Here is a 19,717-nt window from a genome sequence, read left to right as displayed (position 1 = left end):
GTCCTCCTCCTCTCTCTTCTTCCTCTCCTCCTCCTCTCGCTTTCTCCTCTCCTCTGCATCCCGGATGGCAGCCTCGGCAGCCCTGTGCCTCCTCCTCTCCTCCTCCTCCCTCTCCCTCTCCCTCCTGCGCTCCTCCTCTAACCTCTTTCTCTCTTCCTCCCGCTTTTGTCGCTCCTCCTCGTCTTTCCTTCTCTTCTCCTCCTTCCTCCTCTCTTCCTCAAGTTTCCTCCTCTCCTCCTCCAGCTGCCTCCTCTCCTCCTCCAGCTTTCTCCTCTCCTCCTCCTGCCTTCGTCTCTCCGCTTGCCTCAGGCGTTCCTCCTCTTCTCTTTTCTTCCTCTGCTCCTCCTCTCGCCTCTTCCGCTCTGCCTCCTCCTTCGCTCGGAGTTCTCGTTCGGCCTCCTTCTTGGCTGCCTGGATGAGAGCCTGTCTCTCTCTCTCCTCCTCCTCCCTTTGTTTGGCCTCTCGCTCCTCCTGAAGCCTCCTCTGACGCTCCTCTTCATCCCTCTTCAACTTCTCCTGCCACTGACGCTCCTTTTCCATCTTAATGCGCCTGCAAGAGTGAAACAAACATTTGTATATAAACATGAAAAAAGTGCATCTTTTAGAAATGTTTCTTGTGAGGTCAAGACAATCCTAATTTTGCTTTTAAAATGATGTTTAATTGAAATATCATAAAACTGAAAATTAAACCTGTGTAAAAGCATCATACCTTTGAGCTTCCTCCTCCTCCTTTCGCCTCCTTTCCTCCTGTCTTTTCCTCTCCTCTTCCTGTTCCTTCCTTCGAATCAGCTCACGCCGTTTGTCCTCTTTGATGCCCCGTAGTTTCTCCAGTGCCGCTTGCTGCTTTTTCTGGCTCTCTCTCAGTTCCTGACATACACACAAAACACGCACATTTACTGGCAAAGTGAGATATGTAAGACTGAATTAAAGAATGAGCTGACTAGATAGATATGAGGGGATGAACTCACACAACATGCACAAAACAAATAGGGTAGTTAGCAGATATGGGCCTTATAATTTGTAAGAGGGTGTGAGACAGACAGACATGTAAAAAAAAACAAACACTGAAACAGGATAGAAAACAAGAGAAAAGTAAAAAGGACATACAAGTGCAAAGACCAATAGAAAAGACTGGCAGAGATAAAAGATAAAAAGCTAAGAACAACAAGGAGAGACAAAGAGAAAACCTTTAGCAAGTAGAAGAGATTACGGAGGCAGGCCAGCAGACAGAAGACAGCCTGAAGCATAGAGTCCTCAGCACCCACAGACTGTAAAGTTAGGCACAAGGGATGTGTGAGAAGGAAGAGAGGGAGGGGATCCAGTATAGGAAAGAACAGAGAATTTCCAAAAGAGAAGAAAGGAAGAGAAGTGCAGAGTAGAGGAATAAAAGTTAAGGATAACAAGATGAAGGGATGAAATCAGTATCAGAAAGAGGGTTATGATGGGAGAAAATGATGGGAGGGGGTGGAGAGAAAAAAGGCAGCAAGAGCCAAACAGCAGAAGTAAGTATGAAGTATTTGCGTAAATTCACAAGCACGGCACACTCTCAAGATAAGTTAATTGTTCAAAATATTTTTTATGCTCTGTAGAAAAAAAAAAAAAAGACCAAGGTTACTGCTTTAAGATTAGATAGACAGATAAACAAAACATGGTAAGTATGTAAGTCAACAACAGCAGAAAGAATCAGGAATCGCCAGTGCCACAGTTGCAATATACAGTCACAGGTAGAAATCCTGTTATACTTTTAAGTTTCAGTAAGTCATTCGTCCAGTTTTTAGTTACCGATACAAATCAAAGAATGTGCTTGAATTCAAGCAAACAAGCAAAAAGTTGGATGAGCACCTGCTAATAAGAGGTGTGAGGCAGCAGTAACCTGCAGAGAAGTTCATTTGTGAAAGTGGTTGGAAACACAAGGCTGGATAAAGTAAATGAGTAATAGTCCGCCTTCCCTTCATCGACTGACATTTCCCTTCTGTAAGCTAATCAAGTGAATACTGATGTGGAGGCGTAGCTCAGCTGCCACCAGTGGAAGATGTGAATCAGTATGAATGTCTAATGCTGTGAGAAAGTAAGGCAAGGTTTTGCTGACAGAGACTCGGGGGTGTCTCCAAGTTTCTGAGTCAAAATGAAGCCTTTTTAATGCTGGTCAGAATTACATAAGACCATTCATTGGATATGAAAATGAAACCAAATAAAATAAAAAGACACTTTGACTTGTCAAAAACAGGTGTGACTAATAATATTACTAATGGCTGCATTAAATCTTGGTGTGCCAGCTCAAAGGCATTAGTATTGTTTATGCAGGCACATTGGCATGACTCACTGAAACACCTACATGTAGCTATCATTACTGCCATGACTTATACCTGTGTCTCATCTATCATGGTAATTCAAAATGTCTGAGAGACAGAGAAAGGCCTGACTACGTCGGTCCCTCTCTGAAACAAGAGCATACAGTGTCATAGATGCAAAGCATCTTACTCAGTCCAGTACTGGAGAGAAGCAACTAAGTTTTAGTTTGAATTTCGATGGAACACTGAATACTGATCATTTAGTTACTAAATGATCTGTGATCTGTCTGTAGACACTGCCATGGCTATTAATGGCCCCAGGCACGGTGAGTTTATGAATGAATGAATGTATGAGTGGTTGATTAGGTACTTTGCATACCAAAAACACAACATTTTTAAGACCTCAAACAGAAATGAAGACAAGTTCTGTCATGAGTTTAGATTATATGATGTTGATCTTTTAAAAGGAACAGCAGCTCCATATATTCCTGCATGAAATCAGGCTCAATGTGAATATTCTATGTGAAATGTTTTGACTGATGCCATGTTCAGCTGTTCTAATAATGTCATGCTGGTTTTCAATTCCTACCTGCATATCTTTGTTATACTGGTCCATCTCAGCCAGTTTGGCAGCAGTCTCTTTCTCCAAAGTTTCCAGCTGCTCTTGCAGTTTCATACATGTCCCTTTTTTCTCTGTAACACCCAGCTTCAGGGTGGTCATAGTTGACCCTGCAAACAGAAGAAATAGTTTAATAGGCTACAATTTTCTCAGTGAAGAGATGTGTCCTTTGGGAGCACTATGACACCCGGAGGTAGGTTTACCAAGCAAAAGTCCTAAAAAATACATTCTCATTCATACATTAAAAAAAAAAAAAAAAATCCCACTCTGCATACATTTATAATTTGGATATTTTCATGCTTTTTACTTAATTAATGTGCCTATTAATGTGCTGCATTCTTTTATTTATTTCTCTAACCATCCATCTGTGCTGCTGTAATATTTTATTTTTCCTGGCACTGTCAATTCAACCATCAATACTAACCAGGCAGGTTATTCAGCGCCATGTTTTTGAGTTTCTCAGTTAGTCTCCTCTGTTCTGGAGTCAACTGGGACAACTTCCTCTGGAACTCCTGACCAAGAGGAAATGCATCAATAGCAACAAGAAATGCGTCATTAGAGGAAAATATTTGGGGAAACATTCATATGCACTCTCACAAGAAAGCAATAATCAAACAAACAAATCACAAAAACACATAACTGTTATAATCACTGATTACTGTCGTAGCTACTTCGCCATAATAAATACAATGAAAACACATGAAGAACTGAATGAAACTCAGAAACACAAATAACTCTTCACACACACACACTCATACTCACCTCTAACTGTTTCTGCAGGTTGTTAATGTCCTGCTGGCGTGTGTCTTTCCTTTGACTGATCAGATCCAGCTCGGTCCTCTGAAGCTTCTTCTTGTTCTGAAAGTCACGCAGTCGGTCTGAGATCTGACGATGCTTGTTACCCTGAGGTAGTGAGAGACCAGGAGGCAGAGAAGATGAGAGAAACTACAAACTCTCCTCAATGTGCACATGATGGGTCAGAGACAGCTGAAGCGCAAATATGACTACAGTATGTGATGTGTTGCACTGAAATAAACCCTTTATAGTGTCTCTTCACCACTCACCACAGCCTCCAACTCCATCTCCAGACTCCTTTTCTTAGCTTTCAGTTTAATAATATCATCCTGCTCCTGCTCCCTTTTTATCTGGAGCTCTCCTCGCCGCCTCCTCTCCCACTCTTCCTTCCTCTGGCGCTCCAGCTCCCGCTGTGCAGCCTGGAATGAACCCACATAGGAGACTGAAGTAAATATACACGTGCAAAAGTGTGAACAAACATCTCTCTGCAGTTGCTATAAAGGAACACACTCATGTAAGAATTCATACATACAACTCATTCAGAGAGCTGTAACGTGCTCCCTCACCTCTTTTCTCTCGATTTCTCGCTGTCGCTCTTCTTCTTTCTGCCTCTCCAACTCCCTCTGTCGCTCCAGCCTCCTCTCCTCCTCTTTCCTCCTCCTCTCCTCAGCCTCCCGCGCCTCCCTCTCCCTCTTCTCTTGCTCTTCTCTCACCTTCTGAGCGCGCCTTTCCCGCTCCCTCCGCTCCGCCTCCAGCAGCACCTGTCGTCTTTTCTCCAGTTCTGCGTTCCCTCGCTCCAGATTGGCTTTGAATTTATCCTCAAATGTTACTGAGTGTAGACAGATAAAATGGAATCAGTGAGGATGTATTTTTAAATGTTGGTAAGAAGTGTGCCATCAAATCATGTGAATATTTACTTTGTTTAAATAAAAAGAAAATGTATTTCAATTTTGATTAGGTCTAAGAAGTAAATGTGTCCCTTATTCCTGTTTCAAGTATCATAATTCCTGATGTACCCATTGGACACTGGAATTGGTACATAAACTTAAACCACATTTTAAGAAAACAATGGTCAAATTTATTGATTTAGAAAACATTATAAAAATGTTGATGACCTATTTGATTAATTACTGATTACTTATTTGAGCTTGTGTGTTTGAAAAGTGCGATCACGGATGGTTAAAACAGAAATGTGTATAAATTCAAAACTAAGTTGTAGCTCCAGTAAAACTGTCATGAAAAATTAAGGGATGGCAAAATCATAAGATTGAAAGAGATGTTAAGGAGATTTAAGGATTTAAAAATAGTATTGATCTATAAACCTAATGATGAAAAACACTTGATATAAGCTTTAAGTCTAGCTGCTACAATTTGTCTTGTGACTGTGTGTAAAATGAGAGTGTGTACAAACCCAGTATCAAAGTGTGGTGCCCTACACTACATTCACTGTCACTACACAACATGTGTATGTTTACGCTCTTATTTTATTAGTTGTAAACAGAAAATATAGTGAAAGTTTGGCCTTAAGCAACCAAGTCAGCTACACAATTGTGATTCATAGCCTTTGCTTATATCAAGTGATCTTTGATTTTCTAAGCATTGTTTTGGACAGCAGTGCTGCATATTTACATGAAACATTCATAGTGTTGGTAGTGTGAGTACTAACGGTTGGTCTTGGGTTTCTGTGGAGGTTCTATGTCCAAGTCATCGGTTAGAGCTGCGTAGAGAGAAGAGCTGGATCCATTCACTGCAACCCTGGAATACAGATTTCAAATAACTTATTTTATTTATTCATATTATTCAAATACTAAATAACTATATGCTTTGATATAGTCTATGTTTAATGTACTTAAATGTTAAAAAAAGCAAAAAACAAAACACAATTATCTTGAGGATATTTTTTAAAAATAATAATAGCATTAATAATAATAATAATGATAATAACAACAAACTTTATTTATATAGTACAACAGTACAACACAATATACCACCTTCTCCAGTACTTTGGCAAGAAAAGGTAATTTAGCATATGGGTCTAAAATTATTAAGATGTTGGTGTCAAGGTTGTATTTTTTCAGTAACCCCTGAAGATAATGACTTGTTAAATATTGCTAAAATATCTGAAGATAAAAAGGCAGAAACTTCTTTTAAAAATCTTGTGGGTAAACATCTGAGGGAGAGGAGGAAGATTTCATGCCATTAATCATTCTCAGTACATCTGACTGGGATACCAGATAAAATGAATTAAAAGTCTAACACACCTCACTGTGTGGTAGAATCAACAGAGATGGCATGATTTGGGCTCTAATGCTGGAAACTTTATCGAGAAAAAAAAAAAGGACCAAAATGTCTAATTTCTCTCAATAGTAGATACTTCACTGGAATCAGGAGGGCGTTGGATAAGAGAGTTAATGATAGCAACTTGGGGTTGTGAGGATTTGCAGCAGTAAGATGTGAGAACTATTTTGATCTTTCTTCTTTTACAGCGCTGTACTCCTTTCAAAGTTCTTTTAAAAAAAAAAAAAAGCACCTTAATTTGGAAGCTTTCCATTTCCATTCAGCACGTCTAAAACGCCCTTCTAATGCACCGAACAAGGTCATTCACCCACGGCGGTGGTTTTGTTAAGGCAGGACAGGCTTTAGACATTTTAAAAGGAGCTACAGTGTCCAGAGTGGCAGCATATTGTTGCATGAATCTAGCAGCCAGTGAGTCATTTGAGTGCATGTACCTTTGTGAGGGTGGTACCAGCTCAGTTGGCAGTGTAAGCGGCAGTGGTTGTCCGTTTTTCGCCATGTCCACGAGATGCATTGCCAGAGTAAACTCCTCAGCTTTTAGCTTGCCGTCCTTATCCACGTCGGCCAAAGTCCTGCAGGAGAGTTACACATTGGAGATGAGAGGTTTTTACATGATTGTACACTGGAATATTTACTGATCAACTTTGAAGACGATTACATACAGGAGAGAAAAGTACTAGGAAATATTTTGGACCTTTAAGAGAACTTCTGTGTGATATCACTGAAATACTTGAAATGCTTTCAGAAAGGATTTCAGGAGTTAAAAAAAAGATTACTTTAACAAATTTATAATAATAAACTGTATTTCCTTGTGTTCACTGTATTAGATACTATTCAGTAAAGAACAGCCTTGACCTGTAAACAAATATTTCCCTAACAAACAATAGCCTATTGTCATACAAGGCAGAGTGGAATGGAAGTTTCTTGATTCTGGCTGCCAAAACTGACTTTGGCTCTTGAGCACAACACTGTTCGACAATCATAAGACACGTACAGACATACACACGGATCAATCATGCAGATATTCTCACCAGATGGAGGCCAGTTGTGTCTGAGTCAGCATCGTGGTCGTCATGGCACCTCTCACCTGCAGACCTGGCAACAAGATTGACAGCATGTCATAGATGTGAGAGCAACTGTATGGCTCAGATGTGTGGGTGTGGAGGTGGTAGGAAGGAAGAGGTGAAGGGTGGTCCGTCATAGGTTACTTTGGAGGACAAATGTCAGACTAAGGACCAGTTCAACTGGGGACGGCTTGTCCAATTGGGAACAAAAGCTGTATCCCAAAATTGGAAAAAGCTGATTTTTGGGTCAGTGCTTACGGTTGAAGGGGAAAGCTGGAAACTTGTTAACCCTCATTTATCTTTGGGAGAAGATGGTGATCAAAGGATTGTGATAGCATAAACAATGGTCAGTCTAAGGTTTATTTAACAGACAGCTGTTGTCCACCTTGTGTAAGAAATATGGATCTGTAAGCCATTATCTACACAGAGAGTGGGCTAAAAAATTTTAAATAAAAATGAAAAATCAGGCATTCATGTAATTTATTTAATGTGCTGGACTGCACATAATGTGTAGTCACACTAGTGAGGAAATCAACTCTAAGTGTGTTGAAGTGAGTGAGAACGTGTGTGTGAATGTGTGTGTGTATGTGTGTGTGTGTGTATGTGTGTGTGTGTGTGTGTGTGTAAGTGTGCACAGTTGTTGTTTGACTGCATGGCTAATTCAAGAGAACAGGTCCAGCAAGGCTTGCAGTAACAGATCGAAAAAGGCAAATGCCTACTTGGCTGAGTGTGTGTATGTGTGTATGTGTGTATGTGTGTGTGTGTGTGTGTGGTCCGTTATAGGTTACGTTTGGGGACAAATTTCAGACTAACGACCAGTTAATTGGGGACAGCTTGACCAACTGGGAAAAAGCTGATTTTTGGGTCAGTGGTTAAGGTTAAGGTTAGGCAAGTAGTGGTTATGGTTCGGGTTAGGGTAAGTCTCCAGGAAATTAATGTAAGTCATTGTAATGTCCCCAAAAGTGACCACGATGTGATATGTGTGTGTGTGTGTGTGTGTGTTGAGAAACTGTCTGAACACACCCATAGCTGCTCAAGACACAGCCTCCACTTCCTTAGCTGAGGTTTAACACACATTGAAAAAAAAAGAGGGAGGGTAGTTATGAAATCATCAGTGACTGTTGTTCATGACCATCCACGCCTGCATAGCAGGCATAGTTTGGTTTTGTATGACCTACACACTGTACATATACATATACATGCACACAAACACACACATCGTACCAGTGAGGTATCCAGTCATCCCTTTATCCAAGCTGTTGAACTGCTGCCTGTATTTGAGTCTGGATGCATGTGGCACGGCCCAGTCACTGGGACCTGCGACCATCGGGGACATCACAGAGGGGGACGAGGAAGTGGAGCTAGAAGACAGACAGTGACAACACAAAAAAAATACCAGCTGAATGCACCAAACTTCAGTAAGACAAGAGACGAGATAAATGAGACATTGATTGTGCAAAAGGGGAAATTGCTTAAGACTTCAGCATTTCTGTTTATGTGTGTGTGTTACCTGCTAGATCCCAGGTCCAGCAGCGATGAGGCCTTGTTTATACCAGCAGAAGAAGAAGAAAGTCCTAACGGAGAGGAGTAGGGGGATGCAGATAGAGGTAGGCCTGAAAACACATAAGCGCACACGCATATCATTACATATATTTCTATAATTATTACTAACCAACCACAACTGTAAAATTGTAAAGCTATTGGGGAATACCAAGATAGTTTTTAGGAAGGGGAGGGGAGCCTTATAGTGGCTCTGTAATATACTGTGATCCAGTCACTGCTGTCACCTTGTCAAGGACAGCAAAGCTATTTGTATGTAAATGAGACAGAGAGACCTGACTCTGCAAGACCGGACCATAATTCATTGGTCGCTGTGTGTGTGTGTGTTTCCTTTTTCCTCATTTCCCCTCAAAACTAAAAATGCCATCATCTGCACTCTGCTGCAAACATTTATTTACTTTTTTCAAAGCAGTGACGGATAACACAGCAGTACAGCAGAGGGAATGGGTAAATAAAAAGTTAGAAATAAGAACCGTCTGTACCAGTGGCCAAAGCTCCGGCTGGAAGTGGCTGGAGGAGTCCCATGGTGCCGTTTGGCAGGGTGGTATTTCCCACGGTGGGCATTAGGGGCCTGGTGGGGTTGGAGGCTATTAGAGGACTGAGGCCTGTTGCTGTGGGAACCAAAGAGGTGAGGCCTGTCATTGGTGTCAAAGGTGAGAGTCCAGAGGTTGCTATGGCGATAGGAGTCATCATGGGAAGGTTCGTCCCGCCCATCATGGACATGTTAGGCACAGATATGGTACCTAGGACACATACACACACAGACAGAGTAACGTGAATTATTCTATTACATCTTTCAATCTCATGCTGTATGTTGACATCTTTCTTTAGTGTACCATAGGGTGGGTTGGGGTTATTGAGGCTGGGAACAGGCACTGGCGGCTGCTTCATGATGACCGGCAATAACACTGGGAGTGATGTACCCTGGAGTTTTAGCTTTATGAGCTTCATAGCAATGGAAAACTCCAACCTGTCCATCTTCCCATCTTTGTTCATATCAGCCAAAGCCCTGAAAGCAAGAAGAAAACAAAAGAATGAAAAAAAGAAAAAGAAAAAGAAAAAGAAATTTTTCCAGAGAAGCCATCGCAGTATGTGTGAAAGTGAATGTGTGTTTCTCACCATATCTCAGCCAAAACTGAAGCAGGCAGCCCTGATTGGAGGAAAAACTTCCTTGCCTGCTCCCCTACAGAAAGAGATAGAAAGGGTAGAGAGAGAAAAACAGATGGATATTCAGAGGGATGTTTGTGTGTTTAGGTGTGTGTGTGTGTATTTGTGCCTGTGTATGAATATGATATTGGGGAATTACTGTGGTTTATCCAGTTGATGTCTGTGGTAAAATGGGCAGTGTGTGTTTGTGTGCATACCTGAGACATAGCCCATTGATGGGGAGAGGGTGTCAAACTTCTGATCATGCTTGTCCCTCTCCTCTGGAGTGATCGCCCATATATTTGCACCACCTAAAGAGAAAATGGAAGAGGGTGGGGGAAAAAAGACGTCATGGGACAGATACATTTGAAAGATGATGTGGAGCATTGGACAGATATATTATAATTAAATGAATACCAGGCGACAGTGCAAGACCAGAATCAGCAGCAGTCTGTTCTAAGAAGCAGAGTTATCTCATGTTGCTGAATAAGAAAGAGGTATTTTTAAATCAGTTAATGTATGAGGGAAATCTGGGTTATATTCAGCAAACCTGCTTCTTGAACAGGCCTCAGTCCGTTTACCTTCTCACTGTTTAAATTACACACAGACAGAATCTGAGCAAAGCAAACAAACATACAATTTGCATGATTACAGAAGAGTCAGGCAGCATTTTAAGACAAATAAACAGGCAGGACGACCGGACAAACACACACACACACACACACACACACACACACACACACACACACACACACACACACACACACACACACACACGAGAGAGAGAGCATCCCGGAGCTGGGCTCAGTGTTGGTGAGATGTTGAGAATGCACTGATATTGACAAAGTAATAATGAAACTCAGAGTTGCCAGTGATGCTATCACTTTATTCAAACAGGAAGGCAAAATGAGCTCACCCTTTCATCAAAATTTACCCAATCAAGGCCGACTACAGTGTTTACACCACACTCCATCAGCAGACACAGGGAATGGACAGTTTGCTTCATTGTAACAAAATGCATACAGCTTCTGTAGCTGTAGTCTAGTAGCTGGTACTTTAAACAAAGCTGTCAAAAGATACGGAACTAACATCAAAATGACCACAGAGCACAACATCTGTACTGGACAGCTGTGGAGGTCTTTGTTTGTGGATCTTTGGGCTTTGTGGGCTTAATGACTTGCTAAAAAGATGAAAAAATACACACACATGCTTCCATCTCACTCTCAATTCCTTCTTTCTACATGGACACGACAAAGTTTTGACCACAAACCTTTTTTATGCTAACAATAAACATGCTAAAAAAAAAAGTAAGTTGCACAGAGAATTAACTAGAGTGAGAAATCTTGTGTGTGAGAAATCTCACACACAAACAAACAAAGAGATAACTTACTGTAGACTGTGACAGAGTAAAGAGGAGTGTTAAATAAGACAGACACAGATGCACGTGCAGCCACACACACACACACACACACACAAACACACAAACACTCAGACTGGGAATTATTACTAGAACTAGCACTGTATTGGTCTCAGCAGTTCTGCAGAGCCAAAAAACACACAGCACTCTCACTCTCACACACACTCATACCCACTTCTGGTTCTCAACCCCTCCTTCACACAGAAACTGCGGTGGTCTTACCATTCATATTTGCAGGTGGCAGAAAAAGAGAAGGGGAACTCCCGGTGGCGTCCTCAGCTACTGCTCGCAGCCATCTGCAAAACACACAGACACAGGCCAGTCATCAGTCAATACTGCAGCTAAGACTGGACAGCGCTGTCACTGAGCAGAGGGAGAGAAGAGAGAGAGAGAGAGAGAGAGAGAGAGAGAGAAACAGACACAGAGAGAGAGAGAGAGAGAGAGATTTTGGTCAGTCAGCAGAGTCTAACAGGGCTTCTCCTGTTCTCTTCAGTCAGGAGCACCCTGGCCACGTCCCAAACCTTTGAAACACACTGGGACTGTTCCAATACTATCCAATCTGACTCTGTAGAGACCACTGCAATATAAACTATACAAGCCAGACCCATTAACACTCTTTAAGAAGACATTTACACTCACTGTTCAGATACATATATAAACCCTTGTTCAGTACTATTCTGGTCGTGTGTTGAGAAACTGGCAGTTTAATAGTCATGATATTAAATATGTCTACACTGTCTAGAGGTGATGATTTGTTATGGCACCACCCTTCACACATCCCAAATATTTATCTACTATGGGTTGCCTCAAATATAAAAACAGTCCTGTCACCTATGATCATGCCCTTTTCAAAGTCTGTTACATCATGCTTTGAACCCATACTTGTTGAGTCATGCACGTACAAAGCAAATGTGGAAATGGAGTTATTGTGGCATAAACCTGTCGGCCCACCTGTTCTGCAAAGTCATGTTTATAGGTTTTAGGTGCAAGGGTGGGAAGTGTCTGTGTTACCAGTTTTCTCCATTTTCAGATACATTTGATCAGTTTACTGCACTGAGGAAAAGAGGTATGGATCAATGTGTTCAGATGACAGAGCCATGTAGATTTACTGTACTTCCTGTCAACAATTACGCCACATTTTCTGTAACTTGTGTGTGTGTGTTTTGTTTTTTTAAATAATATTGCTCATAGAGGTTGGGATCATGTTTGTGGTGAGTTGCAACAGGGTACGTGCACTAGACCGCATGTCCACAGATTAAATGTACCTTATTAGAGCTCTCTGTTGACAAAAAGGCCAGAAACTTGTATCACGCCAGGTTAACCAGCATATTTATAGGTCTCGTCTGTGACTGCGGCACTGTACCGCCTGTCAAAATACAGCCACCACAAAACAAGACTTGTTTGGATTTAAAACAGTTTATCACTGTGGGATGAATAGTGTGAACTTCAGGTGGTCACAGTACTGTACGTGAGAGATAACAGAGGGCCACGTGCTAGAGGGACTACATTTTACGTACTTAATTTAAAAAAAACTATGTGAATAAATGCAACGCAACATTAAATATAATGCCAGGTTTATCTTTAATTTTCTTGCAGGCAAATCTGTTGTATTTTTGGGAACAAGTACAGACACAGGGAACACTGAAATAGACTGTCATGTTGTTTCTGTAGCGTTCACATTCACTTCATTACTGGCATTGCTCGACACCTGCTTCCTCCGTGTTTATCTCTCTCTCATCAGCCAGCAAGACTCACATGATGAAGTCGGCGGAGGAAAAGGAGGAGAGAAATTCCAAAGTTTCTACTCAACACTTCCTGACCGGTAACCAACGGACACAAGCATTTCCTCATCCAAGGTTAGATCAGGTGACAGGAAGTGATCGTGGATTTTGGCGGAATGACAGCTTTGGCTGAAACCAAACGTCTGGACTTCACCGCACTTGAAGACTCGGACTTTGTGGGTGCGTTCCTTGGACATCTGCGAGTGCAGAGGGCTGTCCAAACCCACAATTCATCCAGTCCACAAGGGGCCTCAAGTGGACTCTCTGTCAGAGTGGTGCAGACTTCACCAGACTTTGCTTACTCATTATCTTGCAGCAATAGGCTATAAAGTGATGATATAAAAGAATAGAATGCTACTAATTATTATTATCAATATCAAAAAACAATAATTATCATAATAATAACAATAGGCTGTGTGAAATATTTACTTTTGATGACTTTTTCACTTTTGTTGTGATGTATTGATGGGCCTATAGGCTTAATAACCTGGATTTGTTTATTACAATCTGCTAAAGTAGACAGTAGAAGAAGTAGGCAAAGGTTGTTTTTTGTCCGTTTACAATGTGAAGGTCATCAGTTGAGGATTTCATTGTTTAGCAGTTCATGTAAAGGGAAAATCTCACTGAGCATTTTGACCAGATTTGTTGAGAGTAAAGTTGCAGACCTGCACATATCAGAACCATTAGGAACCGCTCAGAAAAACACTTTGAAATGAGTTACAGGTTCAGGAATTTCAATATATCTCCATGGAAGCACTTGAGGTCTTAAGTCCCATCTCAGAGTGCTTTTGATCCCCTTGCGGCCCAGCACCCTCACAGACATGACGTGATGACAGTGAATACATCACTGTACGTACGAATGAAGTCCACGAGGGTTCAAGCCACAGGTCTGGAGGGTGGACGTTTGGTTTCAGCCTTTGATGTTCCAGAAAATATGACATGGCATCAGAGGAGAGGAGAATTACAGACTGACGAGTGATTTTTTTTGAAGAAGCATAATAACTGATGACTCGCTGAGGAGAGTTTTATGTAGGAGAAGATTTATGAGAAAGAAATAAAGGATGACAGAGGAAAAAAAGTGAATGAGAAATGAACGTGTGAGGTTACTGTGGATGCGGTCTGATCGATGCTCCCGCAAGGGCAGAGAAACAACAAGGGACGACTCATCTACCGCCTGCCATCTGTCGCTCTCCCTCTCTCCTTCCTCTCTCCTCCCAGGTCAAGTCTTCCTCTCATCCTTCCCCTCATATACTCTTTCATTCTGCTCTTCTTTATCTTCGTACATTGACTTCATTAACTACTGCAGTGTGTGCATATGAATTGTGACCACTCAGGTGTTGCAGAGTTTGCTGGACAAACTATGTAGCGTTAATACAGTTTCAAACTCTTTTCAAAATACATACTTTAGATCCATTCTGACATATATATATGTCAAAACATCAGTATCAGTCATCCAACTTTGGTCAGGCTCTAGTCATGACATGTAACCTCTGGTAATGGAATTATAATGAATAAATGAGAGACAGCAGTAGACTTGATATACTGTCGGCTTTACGGTTTACTGTTTCCAGGGTGAGAAGAGTCTGACTATTCCTGACTGACTGGACGGCTGCCTGACAAAGTGACTGAACAACTGACTCGGCTGTGGCAGAACCGACTTCAGTGGTAGACTAGACTCCATCAAGCATTGCGAACCTCATGCAAATCCTCTCCGAAACATCACTCTATATACACTTGCACACAGAAACACACACAAGTGGTCTCTGTCTCAGTAGAAGCCTTGAGCTGCTAAATGAATACAGCAGGCTCAGTATATGCATAGTGATAAACTCGCTGAGGTGGAGTCCGGGTTAGGGTCAGCTCACAGAGACCCACCCACTCAGAAAATAATTTTGTACTTCAGCAGTGATGTAGGACTGTACACAGAGTAGTCCACATGAAAGGGGCTGTGAGCATAGCATTAGCAGCATCACCCTATATGTGATAGTGTGTTCATAGATGCAGGAAATCTCTGATTTAATCTGCTCAACCCCTAAAGACAGGGAGGTATAAGTAATACACTTACACATGGCACAAAGGTTTCATTTTTTTTTATATAAAAGGTTTGAATGATCTGCAAATGGGTGGGGCAATTTTCATAACCTCAGAGAAAATCCTTTCAAAAACAGACTGTAAAGTCTGGACAATTGGCCTGTGTAACGTGTTGGGACTGGTAACTGGAATGTGTTCAAGCCTCTGACAGCAAGAAACCAGCCTGCTGATGTGCCCATGAGCAAGAGTCTGATTTCCTTCCAGCTCTATTCAGACCATTGTGTGAAAATACATTTAATTTATGCTATAGGGATGCACAAGACACATATACTCAGTCTTGGACAGTGCAAGCCTAAAATAGATCTGTGTTTTGCTGCTTTCCAAGGAAGGCCTGGACCCACGCTGAGAATGTGTAAGCCCATCCTGGTACTCAGACACATCCCTGTACTGTTGTCATGTAGTAGACTACACAAATAGATATGACTTTATTGGGTCCCAACCTGCAGTATATGGTGGTGGAGCATTAAAGTATAACAGAGGTAAACATTTAAACAGAGTGTAACAATCATGTCCACCACACTAGACCATCGCTGAGCCCCGAAGCAATATCACAACTAAAATGGTACTGTGACATTATTGGTCTGATAATCAAACCAATAATGTCACGGAACCACCAATCAGACTGTGATTGTTGACTGGGACTAGACTGACTGAAGTGACAATCAAAACAAATCTCTATTATAGTAAATTTATTGGAGGTCATCATAGAGGAATCACAGACTGGGAAAAGTTACACAACTATGTCTATGCCTATGTCTACTAACTATGTCTATGCCTATGTCTACTAATTTTCAGGGTTTCAGGTTTACAGTTACTCCCGTATATGAATAGAAAATAATATAAAGTCTTAATTGCAGCTAAAAATTCTTGCACATTTTCTTTGGACTGAAAAGTAACTACTAACCCGCATCACCCACTTCATCCTGAATACGAATGCCTGAGTGGAGTGTGGTGTTCAAATGAAACACCACACTTCCTCACAGTGTGGTCAATCTTTTCATTCGTGGCCTGGCTATCAGACTTCAACTGTTTCAGCTTGAAAAAACATTTCTGTCTCTCAGTCAGTATACACACACACACAACACTGCAAAACTGTTGGATAAATAGTCCAGCTGTCACTCACCTCATTTGTTTCAGTAAATCTTAATAATGCACCTTGATGACACATGAACGTATATTGAAAATAAAGAACAGAACATAATGAAGAGCCAGAGAGAGATGGATGAAACCGAATCACACTACTAATTCATTCTTTAAAAAAGTCTGTTTTTTCCTGTCACTGTCTCTCCATGTGTCGTTGTATATTAATGTCTGCCTCTTTGCCCCTAAATCTACACTCTACCAGTCGTGTGACCCTGGCCTGTCCTCATCCCTACTCTGTTCAGAAACCAGCACCGCCCGGCCGGCTCGTGTTGTTATAAGAAATGATTGATTTTCAGCCGCCTCGCTCGCTGACCTCACACCAATGACATCAACTCCATCCACAATGTTCTCGCTGCCCTGCGACTCTCTCTTTCCCTCTTTGTGTCTGTTATCTCTACATACAGTAAAATCACCCATGATCCTCTGGTTCACTATCTGTCTCCTCATTCCTCTCTCTTTTTTATGACTGTGGATCTTCCCTGTTCCTTCCCACTACAGTACAGACCTTTTACACAGCAGACATTTTGACTTGTCATAGTGGGACAGGTCTTACTAATAGCATTAATGATGGCTCTGGTCCATTTCGGTGTCCCAGCAAAGCAAAGCCAGTGAGCCAGCATGCACAATATGAGTGCCCTGAAATCTGCACATGTAAACTGAACACAACCGTGATTAATGTTATTAATTACACCTGCGCTTTTCCTGTTATGACATGTTAAAGTTGTCTATTGTGACAAAGCTCTAATAGTCTCTTGAGCTGGCCTTGTTACATCACCCACACACACTGAGAAAGTGTTGCAAGGGCCTTCTCCAAGTGTTTCAGATTGGGTTTGATTAATGCTGTTTGTTTTGCCGTAGTTCTGTTTTATTAAGAGGCAAGGCATGCTTCTCCGTCCTACAGTCCGATTTGCCCCGCCCTGGTTTGTCCATATTGTATATCAGGATATGACAGGACTTAAGAAAGTTCTCTGATAAACTCTGTAATATGAACAAGACTTAAAACTGGCTCATTCATGCTGTACTGTGTATATATGTACATGTGTTTCATCATCATCATCATCATCATCATCATCATCATCATCATCATCTCGGGTCAGAGGTCAGCTGCGGCTGGCAGGCATTGAGTGTCTTGCCTTGACGATGCTTCAGACTAGTGGACATTTACAAATATGTGGGTTAAAACCAGGTTGATCAGTTGAAGGGAACTATCCCTTTTTTATGATACTGCTATGCTGGCCAATAATCACATAATAGTGGTAGAAGAAAATGAAGTCTGGGCGTATGTTCACTATGAAAAACACAGACAGCTAGTTGTGAGGCCATAAAGGAAGCTGTTGCAGGCGAAACCGGCGAGTCTGTTACATTACTGGCAGCGACAGAGACGCTGCAAAAATTGCTATTCGCCAAGCCTTCAGCCTACTAAGCTACTGTATGTGCATGACTGTGAATGTGTCATTGTGTGTCAGAGCAAAGACGCACAAGCACACAACTTTAACAGCTGCACATGCATGCACGCTATTGAGACCAGGGCAATATTTGCTGGCTTGACTACGTGTGGAATCTCCCTTTTCTGACAGAACAGTGGATACTCCCCATCCTCTGTAGGCTCTTCATCATGTGTCTCGCATCAGGAGGCCTTTCATACTGAATTATTATGCTGTACACTGCACTGAGAAATTCACTCTCTAACCCTTATTTCTTCTCCAAGTAAATACTCATATTAATACCATAATATTATCTTTCCATGAAAACAAGAATATTGAAAAAGAGACTCTGACTAAGACTAAGACTCAGAGCTTCACCATTTCAGACAGCTTAACAGTGTAAGACTGCTTAACCATGAAATCTGAATGGGAATGGACATGGACATTACATCTGACAATGATGCATTAATTTCATACTGCTGCACTTAACAGGGAAGATTTTTAAGCAATTAGACATTGAACTCTGTCACTTTTCATTTGAAATTAATTCATCTGATCTCCTCCAATAAATGCAGACACAATAAAATTGGGCACTATTAAAACTGCATTTTTGGATGTCAGTATTTGCGCTGAGCATCACATTTACAATTACAGTACTAAGCAAAATCCACTTTTTACATCAAAATGATCAATTACTATAGGATAAATATAATAATATGGACACCAGCTCTACTCTGCTCTGGGTTGCTTGTAACTTTCAGTAATGTTGGGGGTGATGCTTGCTCTCTGGGAGCTCTGATTATGTCTTTTTTGGATAATTGCTGTACCAAGAGACCAACTATGGACCAATTATATATATCAAAATCTCAAAATAAAGACATTACTGAGCAGTCCTTCTCTATTGAGGCCCACAGATTGTCATCATTCACAGTCTAAAACTAACTTATACCTCCCTCTATCTGTCTGTGATAAACCGATAGAGTAACATTCCCTGATCACTTGTCACCAGCCTGGCTGCAACCTGCTCAACTAGTTTCAACCGAGAGGAATTTAGGAGACTTTCCTGCAAATCTGCCTTTACAAACTTGCCACCTATGCGCTCGCCTTGGCTCACTTTACTAAAATAACAATAAATATCCCTCGTCTACGTATCAATAACATCCAGCTCCTATTTTCTGAAATCATATAACTTAGCTAGCTAACTCCCATCCTAGGTTGTTGTGAGGACATCAGCATCATTCCCCTTTTAAGATTTAGTTTCACATTCTGGCATCGGTGAAGACAAACATTAACAGAAGAAACGATACATAGTGTAAAAACCTATATGAGACATTTAAACACTCAAGGGAAACGTTACCATAACAATATCAAACTTACACTCATGCTTAGATAAGCAGTTTCGCTTGCGTGCCACCAACGACCAGAAAAACACCAACTTCCGAGCTTTCGAGGGGCCTGCAGTTATCATCCACCACTTCTGAACGGTTTCCCGGACACACCGAAGAGTTTTGTATCCGAGGTGAGCAGAAAACTGTCCCAGAAATGTTCAAGTTTAGCAGCGTTGAGTTACAACTCAAGAGAACCTGTTGCTGACAGCTCAGTGTGTCACACCAACAACATGGCTGACTGCGAGTGATCGGTTGCCTGCTGTTAACGGCTGACCGTCCGCTGAGGGGAGGAGAGAGACGGGGAGGAATAAAAGTTCAGCAGATGGAGAGGGAGAACAATTGATGGGGGAAAGATAAGGGAGACGGCGATATAGGAACTAGTCTTTAAAAAAAATCATATGAAGTCACACAGTCACTTCATTTACTCTAACGTTGTCATAAGTTGGTATAAGGACAGAAAGTCATATTCCTTGACTCGCCCGATTCTGGTTTAAGTTACAATTTACCAGATATAATCTCCTGTACCGACAGCCATACATTATTAATTTCTCACTAATACTATGCCTATTTATGTAGAAGAACAAGTGGTCCCGATAAGTATGGCCTAACCGTAGTAGTGGAACCTGCATTATAGTTTACTACCATATGTAACAATGTTTTAATTCATTATATAATTTAAAAGTCTGAAAAGTTGTAAAGACCT

General features: G+C 41.4%; 1 protein-coding gene across 1 annotated transcript in view; it reads right to left on the bottom strand.

Annotated features, from left to right (window-relative positions):
- Positions 1–19,670, bottom strand: part of LOC121907560 (intersectin-2-like) — a 34,866-nt gene extending 15,196 nt beyond the window's left edge. Inside the window, exons 1-18 of the mRNA XM_042427230.1 lie at positions 19,004–19,670; positions 11,410–11,483; positions 9,989–10,081; positions 9,744–9,807; positions 9,461–9,633; positions 9,107–9,367; positions 8,575–8,677; positions 8,289–8,425; positions 7,032–7,095; positions 6,435–6,572; positions 5,372–5,460; positions 4,272–4,534; positions 3,975–4,124; positions 3,673–3,813; positions 3,335–3,422; positions 2,881–3,020; positions 710–867; positions 467–550 (exon numbers count right to left, since the gene is read on the bottom strand). Coding sequence (XP_042283164.1) covers positions 467–550; positions 710–867; positions 2,881–3,020; positions 3,335–3,422; positions 3,673–3,813; positions 3,975–4,124; positions 4,272–4,534; positions 5,372–5,460; positions 6,435–6,572; positions 7,032–7,095; positions 8,289–8,425; positions 8,575–8,677; positions 9,107–9,367; positions 9,461–9,633; positions 9,744–9,807; positions 9,989–10,081; positions 11,410–11,416 — 2,153 coding nt within the window. The 5' untranslated portion in view covers positions 11,417–11,483; positions 19,004–19,670. The remainder of the gene's footprint in view (positions 1–466; positions 551–709; positions 868–2,880; positions 3,021–3,334; positions 3,423–3,672; positions 3,814–3,974; positions 4,125–4,271; positions 4,535–5,371; positions 5,461–6,434; positions 6,573–7,031; positions 7,096–8,288; positions 8,426–8,574; positions 8,678–9,106; positions 9,368–9,460; positions 9,634–9,743; positions 9,808–9,988; positions 10,082–11,409; positions 11,484–19,003) is intronic.
- Positions 19,671–19,717: the final 47 nt, after the last annotated feature.

The sequence above is a fragment of the Thunnus maccoyii genome, chromosome 1 (genome assembly GCF_910596095.1).
Source record: "Thunnus maccoyii chromosome 1, fThuMac1.1, whole genome shotgun sequence".
Classification (NCBI taxonomy): Eukaryota; Metazoa; Chordata; class Actinopteri; order Scombriformes; family Scombridae; genus Thunnus; species Thunnus maccoyii.
Note: the sequence above shows the minus strand (reverse complement) of the source record. Positions and strands in the feature narration are given on the sequence as shown.